Genomic DNA, 24,461 nt, shown 5'->3' with positions numbered 1-24,461 from the left:
TGTTCTTCTTATAAGGGAACTTAAGTTTAATTGCTTTTAATTTTATTGCTTTTTTAAAAGAAAAAATGAAGGGTTGATCCTTTTGCCCCAATAGAGTATATTTTTAACAGCAAGTATTTTTATCTGATACCAGGTTTTGTGTGTGTGTGTGTGTGTGTGTGTGTGTGTGTGTGTGTGTGTGTTAGATTTAATAACTTACCAGAGAAATTTCTGGACTCAGACTTCCCCAGGTACCACAGTCTTATCCACTGATAAACACCTAATTCTGAAAAGAAAATGATGAAAGATTTGTTTAGCACTAGAGAAGCTTCTATAGGGAAATATGGGTTTTAAGTGTTTTAACGATACAATTTTGCTGTAGGAAATAAAGATAACTTTTCAAAGGTAATTGTCTCGATGAAGGGCTTAGCTATGAAACTGCCGGGCTTTGGGCATCACTGTGCGTATAGATGCTTTGGGGAGACTTAAAAGCTGGCCATTAGTAAATGAACTGTGACCAGAAGGCAGTAGAGAATACTGAGAAGAGCACACGAGAAGAAGTGCCATCTCTCTGGACCTCAGGTTTCTCCCCCTTATGAGGCCGTTCCTAGTACCATTGCCCAGAGCTGTTGTGAGGCCTGGCCAGTGCGTGTGTAGTGCTTCCGACCCAGTACCTGATTCTGTTTTCTTATTCTGCTTCTTAATAGAAGTGTGACTTTCTTTTCTTTTCTTTTCTTTTTTAAAGATTTTATTTATTTATTTGACAGAGAGATACACAGTGAGAGAGGGAACATAAGCAGGGGGAGTGGGAGAGGGAGAAGCAGGCTTCCCGCAGAGCAGGGAGCCCGATGCGGGGCTCGATCCCAGGACCCTGGGATCATGACCTGAGCCGGAAGGCAGATGCTTAACCATCTGAGCCACCCAGGCGCCCCAGAAGTGTGACTTTCAGGAAACATTCCAAAGATTGAAGTATGCACAGTACAAGCTCCTGTCATTCCTCGTGGTTCACCCAGTCAGTTTCAATAAAAATTTAGAAATAATTGAATGAGCAAATACTGTCCTCCAAGTATATAGCCGGGGCGGCATGGACCCCGTGCCCACTGGCCTGAGGCCTGCAGCCCTGGGGTCTGGTCTTCCATTCTACCCTCTGCTTTGGCGCTTACATTTACTCAACTCCAGACTTAGCTGATTTTTGTTTTGTTTTTGTTTTAAGTTGAGGTTTTGTTATACTCTACAGTCATCTGCCTATCAAGGGAAGCTGAGAAACACTCTCTCTCTCTCTCTCTCTCTCTCTCTCTCTCTCTCACACACACACACACACACACACACACACACTCTTGAGATAAGAAACATGGGGAATGAGACAAAGAAAGCCATGCAAATGTGCTTCCTAGCATGTGGATATAAAGAGCTCGCAAATGCCTGTTTATTAGAAAACATGTAGAATACAGCACCTAAAACGGAGGAGAATATGGACTTTCATCTTAAGATTGAGTATAACTGTTGCTGCCTACCACTGGCCTCTGAAATAATTGGAATTATTATTCTAAGTAACTTCACAATCAAAATTAAGATACTCCTTTCAGAACCACAATGAGATGACCCTTACAGGCCCCACTAGAGTCACTACTCTCAATAAAACGGAAAATACCAGGGCACCTGCCAGGCTCAGTCACTAGGGCATGTGACTCTTAACCTTGGAGTCATGAGTTCGAGCCCCAAGTTGGATATAGAGATTACTTTAGAAAACAAAACAAAACACCACAGAAAATACCAAGTGCAGGCAAGGTTGTGAACCCTTATTTATTGCTTATGGGAGCGTAAATGTAGCCCCTGAGGACAACAGAATGGAGTTTTCTCAAAAAATGAAAAATAGAATCACTTATGAAGGATCATATAGAATTATCATTTCCTATTAGCAGTTCCACTTCTGGATATATATCCAAAATAATCCAAAGCAGAAATTCTGAGTGATATTTGTACACCCAGGTTCATAGTAGTAGTATTCTCAAGAGTCAAAATGTGGAAGCAGTCCACATGTCCTCAGGTAGATGAATGGATGAACAAAGTGTGATATGTTCACACAGTGGATTATTATTATTCAGCCTTAAAAGGGAAGGAAATTGTGACATGAGCTACAGCATAGATGAACCTTGGGGACATTATGTTAAATGAAATAAACCTGTCACAGAAGGACAAATACTGTATGATTCTGCTTATATGAAGTACCTAAGTAGTCATTTTGATGGAGACAGGAAGTAGAATGGTGTTTGCCAAAGGGCTGGAGGGAGGGATGGAGAGTTAGTGTTTAATGGGTACAGATTTCAGCTGGAATAATAAAAAAGAGTTCTGGAGACAGTTGGTGGGGATATAGCTACACAACAATGTGAATTTATTTAAATACTCCTGAACTGGTCACTTAAAAATGATTAAGGTGGTAAATTTTGTGTTATGTGTATTTTACCACAATTTAAAAATCTTTAATAGCTCTTCTATTCCTGATGCTTCTGTGTTTTTCTTTTTTTTTTTTTAATTGAAGAATAATCGACATACAGTATTGTATTAGAGTCAGGTGTACATCGCAGTGATTCCATATTGATATACATTATGAAATGGTCAGCATAATCCATCCAGTTCACCTTTTAATCCCCTCCACCTATTTTGTCCATTTAAGAAAAATTTTTTTTAAACCTCTCCCTTTTCTGGAAAAATGGAAAGACACTTCAGCATATTCAATCCCTGTATTTAACAATTCCCTCTGGCTAGTAAATTCATGACTTAGTGATTTACAGTAGAAAATAAATGAGTTGAAATTCCCCAGTTTTATATTTTGGTTGTACCCATCTCTGAAATGGGCCAAACGAGATTAGTTAGCAGAAATGTTGGGCGTTGTCTGTAAAGTACTTTCATGTCCTTGGATGAAAGGATTGAGGAACATGTCCCGCATTATTTTTAATGCTTCTTAATAAGAAATGGTTGTATGCTTGTGTACATAAAAGAATTGTATAAATAAAGAAATAACGTTAGATGATTCTTGGCTCTGCCACTAATGTTTTGGAAGCACATCTGAGCAAAGACTAAATACACCTTGACATCACCAGGTCTTGGTTTTCTTCCATAACTTCCCACCCTACTTTTGAGCATGCTCGAGGTGCGTGCATACTGCAGAGACTGTGCTTACAAAACAGTGCTAAGCTTTGTATCCGTGTAGATAATGATCACCAACCATTGTAAACACAGAATCTTTATTTTCTCACTTTATGTGCCTTTGCCTCTAAGGCACAACGTTGGTTGATGAAAGCGAGTCTAGAGAGACGTGCAAAATGTGTAAAGAGTCCCAGGAAATCTTGCAGGAGGTAGCCAGGGGTAGAACCTTTAAGAGCACTGACCAAGTGTCAGTACGACCCACGTTTTTATTCCAAGTCTGTCTCACGAGTGTGTGACCTTGATGATGTCACTTGGCCTCCAAGCTCCACTGTCCTTATCCTTAAACCAGGTCTAGTAATTACTGCCTCACAGATTCGTCGTGAAGATTTAACGGGATGCGAAAATGTTGGTGGCCCAATGCCCTGCTCTTAAGAATGCTTCGTAAGTAGTACCTAGTATTACTAAGGATCAGGGCACTAGCCTTTCCAGTATTTATTGTTACTTAATTAAAAGCAGGAACAGATTCCGGAATGACTTTGCTCTTTAATTTCTATTTATGTTTTTGTGGTCCTTGGTGATTTCTTTTACGTCTATTGCCTATCACATAAACCAACTTGTTTCTATAAATTTAAATGGTGAAACAAAAAAAAGTGAGCCCAATGTGAATTTTGGGGTAACCTGGAACAGAAACCTACCTAACGTTTTTCTCACCAGGAACAAGAGGAAAGAAGTGTCGCTTGTTTTCTTTTGCTTTCTGGCTCCTCTCCCACCTGGCTTCTTTCCTGACCACTGCTCTGTACCCCACTAATACTGTGTGGTCCCCCGTGAAGAACCTGATGTATTTTCTCAGCTCTCCCCAAATGCCTGGCTATTTCCTACCTCTCCTGGAGGCTGTCTCTCTCATTTCTGTTGATCTGGTGCTGGTTCTCTTTCCCTGCTGTCTCCAACTTCATCTCCACCTAAGCTATATGGTTATCCTTATCGTTGGACACATTTAAAAATGGAGGCACTGTGAGCTTAACCCACTGAACAATAAGCGGCAGAGCCAGGGTTCATATTTATTTTAGGGAGATTCCCAGCTCCACATCCCGAGCCGCTGACCGATCTGCTGGGGACCGGGGCACCCAGTGACTGCCGTCCACAGTAAAACCGCTGTACCTCACGGTCCTGCATGCACACATGTGCACGCGCACGTGCAGAAACACACATTTCCCCACACACTATCACTCGTAGTGCTTTGCACTCTATTTTCTATTAGGTCCATTCTATGCTAGTTCATATAAAAGACAAAATGATGGTCATGAGGCACAGGAATTGATTTCATGATCCATTGGCTGCACCTGCAGTTTGAAAAAGCACTTTTCCCTCACTGTCCCCTGTCTGGCCGGGCTCCTGCTGTGTGTGAGTCCTGTGCCTGGAGCCTCATGGGTGGCCCCGATTCTCACCGCAGTCCTGCTGGCTTTGCCCTGTTTTCCAGGAAGGAGATGAAGGCTGGTGGGGCTGGTTAATAATGTCCGAGTCAAACAGCTAATAAGCAGTAGAATCAGAACTCAGGACTGTCTGACTTAAAGACATACACAGCACATGTTTTTTGAACTGAATGATGTCTAGTGTCCCACCCACTGTTTTCTACCCTCCTCAGAAAGGATTCCCAAAAACCACAACAAGGGAGAATAGAGAGCAAAGTCAAAAGATACTTCTCCTGGTGCTACGGTGGTGGACAGTGGTGGTTTTGAAAGGCTGAAACACTCTTGGCTTTTGCTGAAAACCTTGAGGCACCCTCAGCCCTAAAAGAAAATCAATTTAGGAAAAGGGGTTAGTTCACTCACAGGTCATGGGCGAGCATCAGGAGTAGGTACTCGAAATCCTACCTTGCCAGACCTGAGAGCCCTTTCTCCTTACAGTGTCTGACTGCAGAGGTGGGAAGTTCTGTTGGCCTGGTCACTTAAAAGTTACTTGTCTATAGCGCAGACAGCTTCCATCCCTCTTGCCCCAAAATGAATAGGAAACAGCGTCCTTGTGTCCCCACATCCTCATTTAGGGAACCTACGAAGTTTGGAGCAATCTCTGCAAAGGAGAACGGAGGCTTGTTTGTTTTTTGCGTTCCCGCTTTCGATGGGCCAGGCCTGCGTCGTTCCCCGGCTCCGAGCTTGCCGTGAGCCTGGCTACAGCGGTGAGCTTCCACGGCGGTCCCGCTCTCCCAGGCTCATCCTGGTCGCCATTGACCACTCCTTGAGGGATCAGACCTGGGAGAGAGGTGATCACAGGCAGGGCCGGCGTTGGAACAAGGGGCAAAGGAGTGGCGACCCAGATGGTGAGACAGTTAGGGGCCAGTCCCCCCAGGGAATGTTCAGAAACAAATACTGTCTTCTTACGAATGTACTCTGCAATTTGTATAATTTCAGGGGCAAGCAAAAAAAAAAAAAAAAGAAAGCACTTCCTAAATTTCCAAACAGAACAGGTCGCCGAAATGGACACTTCCCTTTGTGTTCACGATCTGAAATAGTTAAACATATTCCCCAAAGAGAGCAAAAAGAGATTATAGGGACTAGCTTATCTGAAAGGATCTGGAAAAATGGATTTCAAAACTTTTTTGGATGGATTCTCTACATCTAAGGCCCCTTTCCTTTTGGCACCAAGAAAATGTTTTCAGTTGAAAAATTCCATGCAAATTCATTATTTATGATTGCACCCCAAGGGTTGGCACAGATCAACAGCTATCATCTTTATCATGATTAAACAGATTCATTTTTTTACATTTAATAGACTTTTTAAAATCAAAGCATAAGCGAGGTATTTTTTAAACCATCCAATCCGCTCCTTTGGTATTTCTGTTCCCTGGGTTATTTTTGTAGGTGGAAAAGGTCAACCTGAACTGTCTCTTTTAGACTTCTTTATTCTTACCTGGTTTTCTTTCCTCTATTTTTTTTTTCCTTGTTGAAAGAGAGAGAAGAGGTGGGTATGCTGTTACTAGTAAAGAAATACAACTGGATTCTGGCCTAATGGAGTCAGCCTTTTGTTTCTGACACTGAAGTCCTCATTAAAGCCCAGGGAACTGCTCCCCGGAGCTTCTGACCTTTCTGTATCGAAAGAGGACTTTACAGGACTTAAATTCTTTTTCCTTTGTTGGCAAACAGTGTTCTTTTCTTCTGAATATGGATGATGATCGGTTCATTCAGAGGCGACAGGATTAAAAAAAAAAAAAAAGGAAAGCAAGATTTAAAGCTCCTTCAGGTGATTCTCTCATTCTTGGAACAGGGAGGGAGATGAGCTGTGCTTAATAAAGGTCCTCCGTTTAGAAATGAAAATGTAGCCGTTAGGACGCGTGGGACCGGCAGCCACTCTGGAAGATATATTTTAGTCGAGGACAGTTTTCTGGTTGGGGCTGACATGATTAGGGTACGGTAAAGTGTGGTGCTTTGTCTGCCTGGTTTGTAACCACTTGTATGTTTTTTGTCTTGGACCAGGGTCGTTTTAAGCTTCTGAAGGTTAGTGGGTAGGGTTTCTTTTTAGGATAATAAGAGCTTGTCTTTCAATAGCGTATACAAAAGGCCTAGTAAGACTGTGGTTCTGTCTTACAGTTGTGTTGAGGGATTATCCATTTACTACACTAAATGCTTTGATTCAGAGTGGCCATTTTTGGGTCACATGGCTGATATGAACTTGTGTTACGTTGGTAACAAAGGAAAACATTACTGAATATGGCACAAAGGATAAAAAAATATATCAACTTTAAAACTGATGAAAAACAGATTTGATGTTCAGGTTCCATTTAAAAGATGACACTGAACAAGAGCAATTGTTTTCCTAACTCTACCATGTCAGCTAACTCTTACTAAATGAGGTTTAATTGTTTACCTTCAGAAAAAAATATACTTAGGCTAATATATTTACTATATATTATATGTTTACATGAAAGGTGTATGTCCTCCCATAAATCTCGACACTGAACTGTTCTGCCTGCAAACATTTTTACAACATTTATTTATAAGATTAGTTTATTAACTTCATTGCTTGGAGGTGGGTACTTTAAATAATGGTATCTATCAGAAATGATAATTAATTTGACTCTTATCTGTTCCTGCAGTATGTGTCTACTGTGAGCACTTTTATTACCTTTTGAAGATAATATAGTGGTTTCTTATTTGGCAAGTGGATGAAAGTAGAATGAATAGAAACCAAAATGAACACCATGCATAAAACACTTTGGCATATTAAAACAGACATTGTTAACAAATTGCCTGCTGGTTTTAAAGAAAAATACAGCTTCAGTCAGTTAATGTTCTAATAAACCACTCTCTTCATTCAAGTTTTGACTGAAATTGTACTCATTTTGAAATACATATTTGGCATGTCATAACAAAGAAAAATATTCTAATTTACTAAACTCTTTTCTTCTAATGACTACTAAGGAAACGTGAGTAATTGCCTGCTATATCCCTTTAGATTGACAGTAGAGTTTTAAGTGGTGACCCTTAATTGCAATAGGAAATGGTTAAACTTAACTTTTTTCTTTTTATGACCGTGGTGACCCGCTGATAATGAGCAGAACCTCCCTAAGGCCTTGCGGATACCTGAGGTGTCTGCTGCGAGCTCAGCTTAAAGCAGCTGCTGCTCAGTGTCAGAGAGAGCAACTCCTCTTTCTGCAAAGAATCCCACTTTAGCCCCCCAGTCTTTGGAGAGATTGATCCCTTTCAAGACCTTTTCCTAAAGAGAAAAAGACGAGGGAGGTGACAAGAGAGACCCTTCCCGTTGATGAAATAGGTGATCGAATTTTAAACGTGCGCTCTCCCACGCCTGTTCTCTTGAACCACTCAAACTATGACTCCCGAATCTGCGAATCCTGTGCCCTTTCATTCTTTAACAAAGGAAGGAAAGTCTTCATGAGGCAGTTTTTTGTAGATTAGCTTACGTAACACGTCTGCAGAGTGTACTTTGAAAACCAGGTGGACACTTCATCCTAGACCTCTTACTGGATGTGAGTTTGCTTTATGAGAGGCTCCTGAAGGCAAACACATTTGGGTCCTGTACACCTTGACAGGCTTGTGGTTAGTAGGAGCCCAGTGACCACCTCCCCCTCCTTTGGTCTCGAAGGAGATTCCTTAACCTGTTCTCTTTCAGCCCCTTTACCTCCCCAAATACCAGTCCTCAGAGTCTCTCAGTTTGGGCCCCAGAGTGGATACTGCCCGTGGTTTAGCGCCTTGATGGGAGGAGGGTGGGTAGCAGCCCTTCTCCTTTCAAGAACCTTCAGGGAATCAGCTGGAGGAGGAGAAGCGCCTAGCTTGTTGAACTCTTGTTAGAATTGATCATTACAAAGAGTAAGATAAAATAGAATCTGAAGAATTTCTGAAGTAGAATGAGTGAAGACTTTCAAATCCCAAATACGATGATTGTTATCCCCCTGACAGGAACTCTTACCATTGCTTAGATGGTGGTTTAGTCTTTGATCCTAAACTCAGTAGTTTTAATGGAGACTTTGACCTGGGGTCTTGGGGTCTTTCAGTTCAGGAATCATTTTGAAACATCATATGACCAGTGATTTTTCAGTGCTGTTGGGGCGTATGGGCCACTTAATCAACTTTGTAAAAATAAAGCATCCTTTTTAAAATGTCTTTTAAGATTTGGATTTTGCCTTGAGGCAGGCATGTTTTTTGGTGGCACACTTACTGTCTTCTGCGTCCATTTCCCTCTCCCCAGTCTTAAAACTGAGAGCACGGGGAAAGAAGGTATGGGAGGCTCTCTGAGTGTTCTTCTTCTTCATGGCTAGAGAGAAGAAAAGTTTGCCATCTTAATCTTCTCAGGCTTTTGAGAAACGAGGAGGAACGGTGCAGCCCCAAGGTCAGGCGAGCTTTGAGGCGGGTGATTCCCTTGAGCCATTCTTGGATGCTGGTGGAAGAGTCAAATCTTCTCTTGTTCCTACATCTGTGCATCTCATTGTTCTTCCACCTTCACTGAAAGTAGCCAGTTGAGCTCTTCCCTGCTACCCATATTCTTTTGGCCTGGGTTAGCAGAGCCTTCCAGAAGAAAACATACATGGCCTACATACGCTTATGTACCAGGTTCTCTCCTGAAACGCAGAAGGAGGCATATATCGCAAGAGTGATTTAATTATGGCTCCTCCTGAAGCACATGAATAGGAAGAGCTATTTAAATTAAAATAATTTTATTATGACACACGTCACACTGGGTTTCAGGTTATCCTGGGTTTCAGGTTCTATGAGGCATGTAATCCCGATGCACAGACAAGATAATTTGGGGATTAGCTGGTGCAAAACCAGAGGCATCTCTTCATGCATAGAGGCGCCATGGGCCAATTCGTTTACATTCTCTTTGGACAAAAAACAGGGGGTCCCGTTCATACATGGGGAGAGGTTCCCCGTCCCAGAAGACTGTTCTACCAATGGAGGAAACATCCTAGCTTCTTCATCACTGCACATGTGATTTCCCAGTTTTGCTTTGAGTCACAAACATCAACCAATCATACTGTTGGTATGTTCCAGTGTCACACCAGGCGTGGTAATAAACTTACATAGCTCTCTTGTAACGTTTCTTAAATAATTATATCCGTGTTTTTCCTGTTTAAGCAGGTACTGCTCGGAAAGTACTTTTAAAAACCAAATCTTCCTTTCTCTTCAGTTTCTTCTTAAGATGACACACTGCAAGAGTTTCTTTTGTTAGTGTTCAGGGGTCCAGAAGATATTTTGGGTCACACTTTGTATAATGGAAAATTAATAGAGACACTGTTTCATCAACAGGCATTTGCAACCTTATTATTAATGATTACAGTGAATTTTGGTTTTATATTTTAATTCTGTTCTGGAATTTAGCATTGAAATAAAATGAAAAGAGGCTACAGTAATAACATCCATTATTTTGGAATATTTAGGAACCTGTTTTATTCACTGGAACAATGAGGAAAAACCTGGATCCCTTTAATGAGCATACAGATGAGGAACTGTGGAATGCCTTAACAGAGGTAATTTATAAAATGTAATTATTAAACTTGTTACCATCAGTCTGTGTGTGTGTACCTATAGAACATTGCAGGTAATTAATGGGAACATACTGGATTAACTCACTTTGTTCACCATCCAGGAGAACATCGATGACTTGGATACACACACACACACACACACACACACACAAGTATGTATTGATGATGATGAAAACCAAAGATAAAATTTCATGTTTACATTGTAACTTTCTTCCTGGAATCCAAAGCAACTAGATACATTATCTTACTTGTCTTTAGCAAAGCACTAAACTGGAAGTTATATTTATGGGTTCAAATTTTAGTGACCAGTTAGCCTGCAACATTTCATTTTACTTTTCTGTTCTTAGGAAACATCCATTAAATGAAGACAATAATAGTTTTTCATCATACTAATAAAATGCTTTGAGGTTTTATAAGAAAGTGTCCATAAAAGTAAAACAATGTGTAATAGTTGCTTTTGGCGAACAGTAGCATTTAAATGCTACTGAGTAAATGGAAGTAACAGAACCCTGGAACTTTTGCTAAGTTTTTATACTGATATATTCATTTCTAGAGGATTTTCTATTATTTGTGTAGTGTTTCCATTTGGACCACTTCTTTGAATTTCCTTGCCTTTGCATGGAAAGGACTTAGGGTATTAGGATGCTGTTGGTTTGTATGTTTTGACACTAATTATTTTGTGCTTTTGCCCTAATTCTGCAAATTGATGCTAAGTTCCTGGATGGCAGAAACCATGTCAAACTTCTAAACCTTGGGCAGACTTCTAATCCCTCGTAGGACCTAGTTCTGTCTTTGGCTTTTAAAAAGTCAGCACTTAATAACTAGGTACTAAATATTTGATCTCTTCCTTTTGGGACCATGTGGCTTAGTTCTTTAAAAACAATTGCCCACATCCCGGTGACTGATTGCTCACATTGTTGTTGTTTTGCATTAACGTGTTTGTCAATGAGTGTCACCCTTCCAGGGAAAGCTGAGCTCTTCCAGTTTCTAGATGAACTTTGTGATCAGGCAGAGTCAGAGGCCCTACAGTTTCCTGCCAGTCATTCTGGTTTCTGAAGGCATGTCAGTGCCAAGTCTTTACACACCCACCCTGCTTTCCAGTAACCGTAGGGATTTTATTTGCCTAAATTGGGCTAATTACTTCACCTTCTCTTTCCTACTTGAAAGCAGTTGATCTCTGATTTCATTGAAGTTGGGGAGTCTTTCTCGGGTGGAATTCTAGAAGAGTAAAGGTGGGCAGAACAGTTAGCCATCAAATCTAAAGAAAAATAGGACGATCATTGATTGCTTTTAAACTCCTCTGACAAATTTGGTGGTGCAATTGTGACACGCCTTAATAAAACAGGAATTACTGGTAAATTATTTTTCTATTTGTTTCAGAGCTTGAGATCTCTCCTCATAGATTCTCAGATAGTAAAATTACTCTAGAAACACACTGTTCCAGAACCATGAAGAAATGTAAATGAGGAGACAGATCCTATAAAAACTATCTTAGAACTTTGATCATAATGTATATTTCATCTTATACTTCTTTCTTCTGCCAAAATTAAAATAAAAATTAGTAACTTGTCAGAATTCTAAAAATGATGTGATGGAAGTGGTAATAGTAAGATCTACCTTTATTTTCAACATCAGGAACTTTCTTAAATAGAAATAAACATGACTGTTTCACAAAGAGAATTGAGTGGTTTTCGTGTGTTGCTTCTGGAATTGACCTCATTGCCTTAGTGATGCCTCTTAGATTGAGAATTCATCCCATAGTTGTGTTTCTCTAGAAATTATTTTTTCATGATCTGTGTTTTTCCACAAAAGATTTGGTAGATTTTCTTAAAATATGGATATATCATTGTATTTACAGTATGATTCCAGCTCTCTTAGTCATACGTAGATACGTGTACCTAATAGAGGTACCAAAACATAAATGTTGCTTATTTGGGGGATAATAAAACAATAAGTGATTTTTATCCCCCCTCTCCCCTTTGGCTTTTCTGAATTCTCCAGATTTTCTCCGGTGTACTTTATTGCTTTTGTCTTCTGGATCATATTCCTGGCAGATGAAGTACTACAGACTTTTCACAGTAGTTACATGGGTTTCATGACCCTGTTCAGGGAGGTTGAGCTCATTCTGTAATAGGTCAGGGACCCTTCACCTCGAGTCCTTAGAACTTTCAGGCCTTTAGACTATGGACTAAGAAGCTTCCTTCCCTGAAATTGTACTCACGGTAGAATATATGTGCATTTATCTGGTGAGACACCATACAGAGGATTCTGTCTAATGCCATTCGGGTTCTTCTCGATTTATCATCTTCAGTCTACCCACCATCTCCACAGCTTGCTTCTTCCCATGACGTCCAAACCTGAGTGCATCATAACCACGCCTGCTCTTCAGTAGATGGTAGGAGAGCTGGTATCTTTGGCAGCTCCCTTTAAGGTGGACGAACCACCCTGGTCAGCCGCTTTACTAATAATGCCAAACTGGAAACAGGAACCCAAACTCATAGAGTTGGCTTGAGAGCCAGTAAGAGAGCACTACTGTTTTCTCCTCTTTCAGAACTTCAATTAAAAGGTTGTTTGTTTTTTTTTTTTAAGTCCTTTTGGTTGTATTTCTTCCTCTCCTAGACGGTCCTCTCCTCTCCACCCATTCAGAAGGGTGGCAGTCCTGTGCCTGTTGCCCATCTCATCCGGCCTCTTTTCTCATATATTGAAAAATAGCCACAAACCAAAGAAAGTTCATTAGAAATTAGTGGCAATTGGGGCACCTACAAAGCACTGGCAGTTTTTAAATATAAGTAATGACTAGAAATGAAGCAGTTTATTAGTCAAGGGGCTAAAAGATCATAACAGATCAAAGTCAGCGGTATAATGCTCCTTTAAAAAGCCACAACAACAACAAACAGCTTTAATCCTCAGATATGCAATTAAGAGTAGGGTACGTCATGTTAGAACTGTGGAGGGATTGTCCAGTTACGTCTGACACTGATGGCCTCTCAGTTAGAATACGGGTATTTCTCATTATATAAGGAAACCAAGCCTGGGAACTCTGAGCGTCAGCTGTGTGTGCGTGGGGGGTATAATGCAACTCTTGCTTTCGTGATAAGTTGCATTTCCATTTCTCCAGAGGCCATGTATTTTGGTAAATGGGCTCCCCCTTCACTTCATTTACTGTTGGCTTAAGTTCTAATAAGAGCGCTTGTCCACCTGTTGATTGCATTTCAGACTCTCTTCTCTCTCCAGCCTGCATCAGCCTTTCTTTTTGAAAAGTGAGAAAGTTCCACAAAATGTGGAGATCCCGTGACATCTTTAGCCTCCTGTGTGGGGCACTGGCAGCTGGTAGATTCAGTATGCATAGTAGGTTAATCTCACAAAGTTTACGATGATGCAAATGGGTGTCTTATGAATTCAGTGTAGTATTTTCAGTTTTGCCAAGGTTTATGATTTTCCTGAGGTTAAAAATAATCTGAAGTACTCTGTACAGACATATATAGTTTTGAATAGCATTATTTGACCTGTTTTCCTTTAATTTTTTTAAATGCTTTGTACACTTTAAAGTATGATGTTGTGATATCTTGAAGCTACGTAGTTGTGAGGAATATATTTCTTTTACAATGACATTTAATAAGAAGAAAATGGTATCTTGTATAAATTATATAGATTTATTTTCTGATTTTTATAGGAACAAATATGTCACAAAATGAGATGTTCTTGTGGCTTCATTCATACATCCAACAAATACCCAATGAGAACTTTTTTAGAGAGGCATTGTTGTACATTCTGGGACTCTCACAGTCATCAAAAGAGCCCATACCCTCTCTAGAGCTAAAATTCTCATGGAGAAGATGGAAAATACACAAATGCATATGTAATCAAGTCTCCGTACTGATGCATGCAAAGGAGAAAAATAAAACGGAACATATAGGGAGTTTAACTGAGCACGAAGGGAGTTTAACTGACCGCATGACGGATGGGCAATATCTATAGATCTCTTTGTATCAAACACTACTGAAAACTCTACAAACACTCCAACAACGTTAAACTGTAGACACCTTTAAAATTATTACAGTCTTAATTACAGGTCACGAAGCTAAGATAGAGAAAGTTCAGGAACTTGCCCAATTGGCAGAGCCAGGCAGTACTCATGCCCAGGCTGTCTGGCTTCTGGGTCCCAAGTTTGTATTTAAAAATTCTCAAATCACGGGCGCCTGGGTGGCTCAGTTGGTTAAGCGACTGCCTTCGGCTCAGGTCATGATCCTGGAGTCCCAGGATCGAGTCCTGCATCGGGCTCCCTGCTCGGCGGGGAGTCTGCTTCGCCCTCTGACCCTCCCCCCTCTCATGTGCGCTCTCTCTCTCTCTCTCTCTCTCTCTCTCATTCTCTCTCTCTCAAATAAAATCGTCAAAAAAAATTTTTTCAAATCGCAAGAAAGTAGAAGCAATAATGTGACCAACACACATGCTCCCTTCATCTGGCTAGTATATGGCCACATTTGCTTCCTCTCTTCTATAGTCTGTGTTGTGCTGAACCTGCTGGAAAGTAAGTTGCAGAAATTTTCATTGTAAGTTACAATTCACCCATAGATACCTAAATATATATGGTATAAGAATAAGGACCTCCTCCTACATAATCCTCATCTCACTCAAGACACGGAGTAGTAACATTATGCTATTATCTCAGAGGTTTTCAAATTCCCTTGGTGTAACTCCTACTTACTGTCTTCTGCCTCTCTCGACTTTTCTCGGTTCTAATACTTCATTATAGATGGAATGGGTGAAAATACTACAGAGGGCTTTTCCGTTTGTATCATTCTCATAATCAGCCCTGATTCGTAAATGAAGACAGAGTCTCAAAAACCAGTGTTTTCTGGAAAACACGTTTATTCATCAGGCAGCTGGGCAACCCAAAGGAGGATCAAAAAACCAGGCTGGTGAGCTGTCACCTGAGTCAGGGGCAAGCATGAGGTTATCTCTTCAACGTCAGGATTATCAGGCTTAAGAAAGACCCATTGGCTTAGACAAGCGTTACCAAAGTCAACTCAAAAGGAAGAGCTGATAAAAGCCTCGATCGGTTCCATCCTCTGGGGTGTAGATCTAAAAATTGGTTTCATAAGAAGAATCACCTGTGAGCCCTCCTCCTTGTGTTGGAGGGGGTTGACTAAGCCAAATCTCCCATTTCGTAATTTTCAGTGCAACGACTGGCCTTCACCGTCCCGATCTTAACGTACCTTTCATGCGAGTGCTGAGTACCAATATCATATCTAATCCTAAATCAGATTCCCGTTTCTGAGGATGGGACTTTGGTCTTAAGCACGATAATCACATTCACAGAAGTGCTTCAGCATTTAGGATGCTGTAAAAACATTGCTCACGTACCCTTGGGTTTTGTCATTTTGACATTGCAGTTCCGTGTCCCTGCTTGTTGACCAGCACCCGTCGATCTCTCGGTCTCTTAAATCCAGGTGTATTTACTCTCTGTTCTTTAACTCTCAAGGATAGTGTGAGTTTGGTTCTTGTAAAATTTCCCCAAACACATAGGCATGGAGCTGAGCTCTACCACTCAGCATGGTTTGGGATTATCGGTGTTTAACAGTCTGTGGTTTTTTTTGGAACTTACAATTTTATGAAGATAGATTAATATAAACACTATTAAACTCAGAGTCTGGGGGAAATAAGATGTGATGTTGTGCCCTGTTTTTGTGAGTTTTCATTCACTGCACATCCTTTATGAGATTAAAGTAAATGCACTTGACTGTTCTAGCAGTATGGATTAAATTTGGGAAAGAGCCGTCCCCAAAATAGGTTCCAGGTTTGCTAATTTATGAGGTGTGGTTTGCCATTGTTTGAATTTGTTTATTTATTTTTTTAACTTTAAAACCTTCCAAAATGGTAAAGTGCTGACAAGGTTATATCTTTAGAGAACCATGTTTCCTGCAATAATTAAATTTTTGTTTTCTCCCTTTAGTGTACTAACTCCCATACAAAATGTGTTCTGGGAAACTTGACTCAACCATACTGATCCTTCTAACATTTTTAAATGTTTAAACTACATTGAGAGAAATAACTTCATTTTTTGAGAAATTTCCTTAATTAATCCCAAGGGAGGGGTTCCCGGTGGACATCACGTGACAAGGGTGGGAGACACAGATGATTTCTTATCACCAATTTTACTGAGGTATCATCTTACATAACAGAAAATTTCGTCACTATAGGTGTGATTCAGTGATTTTTGGTAAATTTGTAGTTAATCATCATAGCAATCCAGTTTTAGAACATTTCTGTCACCCCCCCCCAAATTCTCTCTCATCTATTTACAGTTAACCCTCTGCCCCCAGGCGTACCCACCGTTCTGCTTTTTGTCTTTATAAATTCCTTCAGTTACCTTTTATCTAAAAATTAAGAAGGAACGTTTTTAATTATTCCCTGTGTTACCTTGAGAATAGCCTTATTCAGCATACTATATATCTCTTCATGCATGAACAGACAGTGCCTACTGATGGCAACTCAAGAGTCTCGACTCCTATTAAGCTTGTGCTCCTAAGTCGGAATCATTCTGTCCTGAGTTGATGCAACTGTCTTTTTCAGTAAACGGTGTCCCCCCCCCCCCGCCATCATATGACTGGACACGTAAGATGCATGAGACGTCCTGAGGACTTCTGAGCTCTCGTGTCTAGTGGGCTTGTCTACATCAGGAGTAGTTCGTTTAGGAAGATGTCATTCTTTCTGCGTCCACAGGTACAGCTTAAAGAAGCCATTGAAGATCTTCCTGGCAAATTGGACACCGAATTAGCTGAATCAGGATCGAACTTAAGTGTCGGACAGAGACAGTTGGTGTGCCTCGCCAGAGCCATCCTCAGGAAAAACCGGATATTGATCATTGACGAAGCGACAGCAAATGTGGATCCAAGGTACAGAATTGAGGTCCATGAACCCTGGAATCCAAATTTTAAATGTGGTCAATGAGAAACATTTCATGATGCTGAGAAATGTTTCTAAGCTCTCTCTTTGCCCCAAAGACACCTCTTGATAACGTTAATTCTGGAAAGCAGAGGAAGAAATCAAAATAGGTTATACAATGTTAACGGTATTAGTAGGCATCCTAACAGAGCTGGTTTCCTAAATTCAACACCTGAAAGTTTCAAGCAATTGGAGGGAAGGATATTTTATGTCATTATATGCAAAATAGGAAATTTCTAAATAGATATTTTTTATACTCAGTTTTTCAACAACAAGATCATGTCTTTGATATCTAAAAACCTTATGAAAATGTCATATGATTATTTTAAGTCTTAAGTCTAGCTTTTTCCCTTCCACTGAACTAAATCCAACTCCTTTGGTTCTAGAACTGACAAATTAATACAAAAAAAAATCCGTGAGAAATTTGCCCAGTGCACCGTGCTAACCATCGCACACAGGTTGAACACCGTTATTGACAGTGACAAGATCATGGTAAGACCCTCACCTGTGGCATTCCAGGTGTTTCCATTAATGTTCAGTTCTTCAACTTAACCTTCCTTGTACAACCTGTTACAAACCTCCAATAAGTTCGTTTTCTGTTCATTTTTCCTCTCATCCCTGACAATAACTCAAGTACTTAACTATACCTTCAGAATGTGAAATTTATATAATAATTTCATATTTCCATATTAAAAGTTTTTTGAATTGTCCTTTTTCTATATGATGGTCAGCCATGGAAATAATTCAAATCCAAGATCTGGCCTCCTCTGACAGCGTGGTAAAAGAGTCATTTTCACCGTGTCACAGTTGTTTCAGTATTTTGGATTCTCTTAATGAAAAAATTAGCCTTTCGTTTAGGCTGCCGGTTGGTTGTTGGGTAAGTTGCAGAATTTCTCAGCTGTTGGGATGTCCACAAGATGTAGTGTCAGAAGGGAGTCTGAGAAGAGAGGCCCCAGTCAGAAACACAACATATTTCAACAGAAAAGATTTCATGTAGGGGATTTAGCGTAGGAATTGGAGGGCTGGGGAAGTGGACGGGAAACACCAGGGTAATAATTTTAGGAAGCAGGTACTGAGCCCCAGGACAGATCTCCAGACCTAAGAACTCGGAGGAGAGACCCCAAAGACTCCTATGCTCAGACCTCCTATGAGAACCACTAACCAGCTGCTGGTCACGTCTGTGAGGTGCACCAAGAGGCTAGTTCTCATTGTGTGTTCTAATGGAAGATGGGGGCTGGCGCCAGGTCCCCATCCCTGGGCAATGGTGCAAGAGTGGCATAAGCCAGGGAGACCTTTTGCTCTCTTTCCCACCTTCAGCCCCTCCCCCGCAGTGCCCCCTGCCGGTGGAACCCAACAGAGCACCCACTGGTCAAAGCGTCTCTGACACGGGATTTGCAGAAACCCAGCCCCAGCATCTCACGTGAGAGTGTAGGAAGAAAGGTGGATTTGGGGCTGAGAAACTAGATGACCAACCAGCAAGCCTCTTACACAGTAGATCTGGCTACTGCACACATGGCAGGCTCCCAGCTTTGGTCTCTAGATAGCTGTCTGGTATCTTCTAGGTTTGATTGGCTTTTTCTTTCTTAGTAATTCAGCCTTTCCTTCCTTATTTTTCTTTCCTTTTTCCCTTCTTCCCTCCCTGTTGTCTCTATTTTCCTCTCTTTTTTCTTCTGTCTCCTTTCCCTCTCTTGCTTGCTCAGTATCCAAGCTTCCTTATGTCCAGTGAAACGGAGCTGTCTCTTTTGACTCTTTGGGGCAGTTTCTGGAATATTACCTCCCACCCTGCTTCATATGCATCATCAGATGGGATCATCGGGAGGGGAGCGGCACTGAGAACATCCCAGCCTCTCCACAATGAAGCAGTGCCTTCAACCTCAGCACTCCCCAGACCTGGACATGTATAGGAATGAGCTCTGACGAGGCAGACGACAGGAGTTGGGTATTCCCAACCAAAAGGATGCTTTAGACTTCAAGCAGTGTGGCCGGTCTGGACTAGAACATCACACTAGGAAGCAGGCCACCCCGGTAGGGGTGTTCCATGAGGGCGGGCCAGTGACTCTTGGATTCCAGAAACATTTAGCATCGAGCATCCTTAGTCCTTCATTTTGTGTTCTTGAATGGTAACTGGAAAAATGCATTTCTATTTGTTTCCTGTCACTTTGTTCTCATCTCTCGGCATTATGTCACAGATTGTTCCCAGAAGCGTCCTTCTTCCACAGTAGATGAGTGATGCCATGACGTTTCCCTGTTTGCCATGCTTAGTCAGGCTTTGTGGGTGGCAGCAGGAAGCTGGCTTGGTCTTCAGCTCAGTTGGGGGCCCGTCCAAAGAAATCCCTTGCTCCTAAATGTATCATATTGATTTATTTTTGGTCTTTGGTATGATGACAGTGATGGTAGCAGCTTCTTTTATCATCTCATACTTAGAAAAACTTAGAATACTGTGGCCTTGGAATGCATGATCGGTTAGGGAAACAGCAAAGGACAGAACTTGGCAGACTCGTCAGCTGGTTTTTCCTAAATCTTATGCACCAGCGTCTGACCCACAGATGGGAACTTTTCTGCATCCCCTTAACCAGTCGGCTTGGTTGCTGTTATCAAAACATGTCCATTTGTGGAATGCTCTCCTTCCCAGTATCTCCTGGTAAATTTCAAGAATCTCAGATTTTTCTCTCTTGGTCAGTGTCTTTGTCCAAATCCTTAATACAGGTTTGCAAAGCAATTTGCAGCCCCTCCGTTCCTTTCTAACCTGGCCTCACTCTGCTTTCCCTCTTTCCTTAGAGAGGGAGTTAAAACCACAGAGTTAAAACTGTTCAGTCGCCTTTTGGTTCGACTGGATGTTGGCGGCTCAGACTAAGCCGCCAGCAAAGGAAATGGCGAGATGGTTGGATTGGGGGCAGATAAAGGACTGGCGTGCTGGTGGCAACTGAGCAAATGAGGAAGATTAAATTAGCTGTCATTATGACTACATCATGTGAGGGAAGGGGCCTGAGGTCTGGGGGAGTTGGGGAGACTGAGGGAGAAGTTGGTTTGGAGACGGGAAATGCACGGTTCTCTTTAGAGCATGTGGCCTGTGCCTGGAAGGACCTCATTTTCTGTGGTGGACTCTGCGTGTCTCCATGGGGCTGCCACTCCCACCAGGAGAGGTGAACTCGGCCACTTGCTTACATCTTGGTCAGAGCTGGTTTGGGTTGCTGACTCCTTTGACAGGAATGGCAGGAGTGGACCTCAGGGGACCCAGGTGACCCGCATTCCCTAGCTTCATCGTTGGGGAATTGTCCTCTGGGCTCCATCCACTCCAGGTGGAAACCTTCTATTTTATTCTAGAGCATCTGATTCCCAGTTGGCTTTCAGTCCATCCAAAAAACATACATCATGTTCTTTTCTTGAACCTTTGATTTTGGGAGCAATTCTTCTTTTCTTGCTGGCTTTAGAAATACCCATTTCCTTTCCAAAAAGCAAGCGATGGTCTGTTCTGTTACTCTGAAAGCTTTAGGGGCATAAAGACGCGTCCGTCAGCTGCAAGGCCTACTGCTCCAGAGCGGGCTGGAGGGTGGCCGGCCTCGGGGAGTGGCTGGGGAAGTGACGGATGCTAATGAAGGGCATAACCAACAGCCCTGTCATCATTAAGTCGTGTAATTGCACGCGCTCACGGTGTCATAATTACATTTTGTTGCACTGGTGAATACTTCTGCACAAAGACGTATGGATATGGTTTTGTTTACTGTAAGTAAATCAAACAAAAGGCTTGTTGGGAAACAACTGTGACCTAATTAATAGCTTTGTTTATGTGTTGGCTCTCCAAAGGGATTTGTCCAGTTTTGGTTCATTAAGCACCATTAATGTGTTAGGCTTAGAATTCTGTTTTACAAAGATGTTCTCTCAATTTTAACTTTATTAAACATGATGTAGTCATAATGACAGCTAATTTAATCTTCCTCATTTGCTCAGTTGCCACAAAACAGTGGAGCAAGCAGACAAATTAGAAACCCTCTTTCGCCTAATAGTTACCACTATCTCTGTGTTAAAGACAGCTTCTTCCCTGTAGTTGGAGGATTAGCTGGTTACTTGGGACCTGTCTTCTCTTCGGCCGCTGGTACAGCTTTTTCCTCCCGTGCCCACGTCCCCTGAGCCCTGACAGCATCCCCAGACTGCCCCCCACCCCCCGGGCCCGGCAGCAGGAGCGAAGGAGGCATCTTCAGACCTGCCTCGCTGCCTAGGTTCAGCATTTTCACTGTCAGGAGTTAGGGGCTTCTGCAGAATAAAAGCCGGGGCTGAGAAGCCCAGAGTCCGCCTCTTACAGGCCATGTTACGGTTTTATGGTCTTTATCTTTCTTCCTAAACTCCAACCTCTTCTGAGTAGAGTTTTTCCCAGAGAACTCAGACCCAGACACTGCTGGAACGTACCCACCTGGAAAAGCACAAAAGTACCTCAGAGCTACCTGGAGTTTTATTTAAATGCTGTTTTTCGGGGCACCTGGGTGGCTCAGTCATTGGGCATCTGCCTTCGGCTCAGGTCATGATCCCGGGGTCCTGGGATCGAGCCCCGCATCGGGCTCCCTGCTCAACGGAGAGCCTGCTTCTCCCTCTCCCTCTCCCCCTGCTTGTGTTCCTGTTCTGTCGCTGTGTCTCTGTCTGTCAAATAAATAAATAAAAAGCTTTAAAAAAATAAATAAATAAATGCTGTTTTTCACCTTTCTGGAACTTTGCTTCAGTAAGCCTGCATACGTGGCCACAGTTGGAACATTTCAGAAGAGAACAGCTCCTTCAAAACCCCCAGAGGTTTCATTCCAGTTTTCAGAGGGAAAAATAACCACTGTGAAGGTTGAAAGCGCAATCCGGGAGAAGAAATACTTGAAATAGCAGGAATTTGGGGGGAGTAGCTCTGGCAGTCACTGTGACCTAGCCTTCAGCTTCCCCGGGTAACAGTGGTGGACCATTTCAAGACCTAAGAAAGGATTCTGAGTAATACTCCCCACAGTATCTTATCACAGAGAAAATCACAGGCATCCGTCTTACCAGAGAGGGACCCAACTTTCAAGGCTGGATAACTGCCCCTCTGCCTCTCCCCGGGCCACCAAAAGCAGATGTCTGAAACTCTGATCTCCCCACTCTGCTTGCTGCTAAGTGGGATCTCCCTTTGTTGCTTGTTGCCATACTGAAAACTGTCCCAGGCATCTCTTTGCTGTTGTCAGGTTTCTCGTCCACCCTGTCCTGTACCCCTCCCACCCCGCCTCTCCCTGCAACCACCCCACTACCACTGATGGCATCCCGCCATTTCAAAATGGGTTAGATTATTTTGCAATGGGTCCATTTAATTTTTATATCTAGGACAGCTACCTGGAATATCTGCAGATACATAGGCCTGTTAAGCACGTCTTCATTGAGTTTACGTAACTGACTGCCTTGTCCAACATAATGTATTTTCCCTTAACCTGCTAGAGAGCGCAAGTGATTGGAGGCTGGCGTTCCTGGAGAGATGTTGGCGCCATGGTGTTGCTCTCACACCGTCTCGAATGTGTGGTTGTGTTTGTTGTTTAACTCGGGCCATAGGAGAGTTGGGGGCACCGAGGGAGATCACGGGAGCCTTTTCTTCCAGAAATGAGATGCTAACAATAAAAACTCAAAATTCTACCTGTTTTTCTGTACATAAAGAAAATCTGGCGTTGCTTTATGTTTACTCGTTCTGAAAGATCTGGACTTTTTGCTCAAACTGATAAAGGCAAAGTGGGTACAGTTCCGTGCTTGGACTTTTTTTCAGTCTGCACCCCAAGAGGGCTCTGTAGCCCCTGGTGTGATCTTGGTGGCTCTGCACTCTTGTTTCTGCCAATGTCCCTCCTCTCTGACTGCACCTTCTCTCCTTTCTCTTCTCCAATACATGAGATAAATGAGTTTCAAGCCTCCATCCTCAGCCCTGGTCTGTCTGTCCCTCAGGTGCCTCTCCCTCTTGCCACTCAGCAACCTCAGGTATGTGGCCCTCTGAGTCTCTGCCCCTGCTCCTGTCCTCCCTGGATCCCACCGCCTGATTCCCAGTGGCAGCCACACTCACTCCCCTTGAGTCCTCTCAACTACACCACTGGACAGTCACGCCGTCATGCCTCAAATTCCGTTTCCTTTGTATTTAACTTGGAGCCAGTGTGTACTCTGCACCTGCTTCTCGTCATGTACGATGCCACGGCCAGGAGATGCAATAGCAGAACGGGAAACCACGGCATCCTGCCCCCGTAAGGAGTTGACAGGCTCATCTCCGGACCTCTTGGCTCATGTTCTCTGTGTCTGGAATGACCACTCTCCACCCCCCGGCCCCGCTGCTGCATGTTCAAGCCTTCCCGTTCTTTCAGGCTCGGTTTGGTACGCTTTCTCCGTCTTGAAGCTCGTCCTCAGAACCTGTGGCCAGAAGTCATGTCTTCTGCTGCTCAGATCCCCTTTGTTTTGCTTTTTTTTCGTGCCTTATAGACATTTGAGGACTTCTCTCTCTCTCTCAGTACAGACTCCAGAAAGTCAGGGGTTGTGACTTACATATCTTTTGCCTCCTGCACAGCATCTCTCGTAATGGCGTGAACGCAGTTAAGTAGGCAATAAATGTTTGCTGAATAAATTCAGGAATTAATGAAAGTTTACTTATTTTCCTCAAATGTGTTTTTGCCGTGTGTTACTTACGCTTTATTAATCCTAAAAGTTTAATAAAATTGGTTTTCTTTTTCTGCGAGTATCTACTAGGCACACAGTAAATAATATGAGCCCTGAGTATAATAAAAATGCAGTGGAAAGTGGACAGGGGGAAATGTTTACGTTTATAGGCATATTTTCTTAAATTATACAAAGTTAATATATGATATTATCCATATGGAAAGGTATCTTAGAAAATTGAATGTTAACAGTCTCATCTCCCTTATTTTGCTTCTGATAACAAATAATCAAAGTGTCTTTCTCTGGGAACTCACATGGAGAAGAAAGAGTAGGGATTCAGCCCTGGGTTTGAATGCCACCTCTGCTCTCTACTTGATTCTGTAGTGTGAGCCAAACTACTTAACACATCTGCACCTCAGTCTTCATCTCTGGCTGTGAGTTTCTGGACAGAGTGTGTCTTGCTCATCTTTGAATTTCCTGTTCCTAGCACAGTACTTTTGGTATTAGGTATCAGTATTTCCTGGATGGATAGATGGAAGAGTGGAAGGTAAGAAGGAAGGAATGATAAATGGACTGATGGATGGATGGAAGGAAGGAAGGAAGGGAGTTACGTACCTTGTCTACCTTGAGAATTAACAGTGATATCTATAAAGCATGTGATACAATGAGTGTTCAATCCACAGCTATTTTTATTCCTTTTTAAATTCAAAAGACCGCTATTTTAGTTACGGGGTGAGTTTTTTTTTTTTTTTTAATCTTAAGGTAGTCG

General features: G+C 42.1%; 1 protein-coding gene across 1 annotated transcript in view; it reads left to right on the top strand.

The window, feature by feature from the left end:
- The window catches only part of ABCC4 (ATP binding cassette subfamily C member 4 (PEL blood group)), a 246,481-nt gene that overhangs the window by 206,349 nt on the left and 15,671 nt on the right, over positions 1 to 24,461 (top strand). Inside the window, exons 27-29 of the mRNA XM_028112074.2 lie at positions 10,013 to 10,102; positions 16,844 to 17,016; positions 17,452 to 17,557. Coding sequence (XP_027967875.1) covers positions 10,013 to 10,102; positions 16,844 to 17,016; positions 17,452 to 17,557 — 369 coding nt within the window. The remainder of the gene's footprint in view (positions 1 to 10,012; positions 10,103 to 16,843; positions 17,017 to 17,451; positions 17,558 to 24,461) is intronic.

This window comes from Eumetopias jubatus, unplaced genomic scaffold, assembly GCF_037043125.1.
Source record: "Eumetopias jubatus isolate StellerSeaLion01/CBP00866 unplaced genomic scaffold, mEumJub1_p1.0 scaffold_3, whole genome shotgun sequence".
In the NCBI taxonomy this organism is placed as follows: domain Eukaryota; kingdom Metazoa; phylum Chordata; class Mammalia; order Carnivora; family Otariidae; genus Eumetopias; species Eumetopias jubatus.
This window is presented reverse-complemented; position numbering and strand designations above follow the sequence as displayed.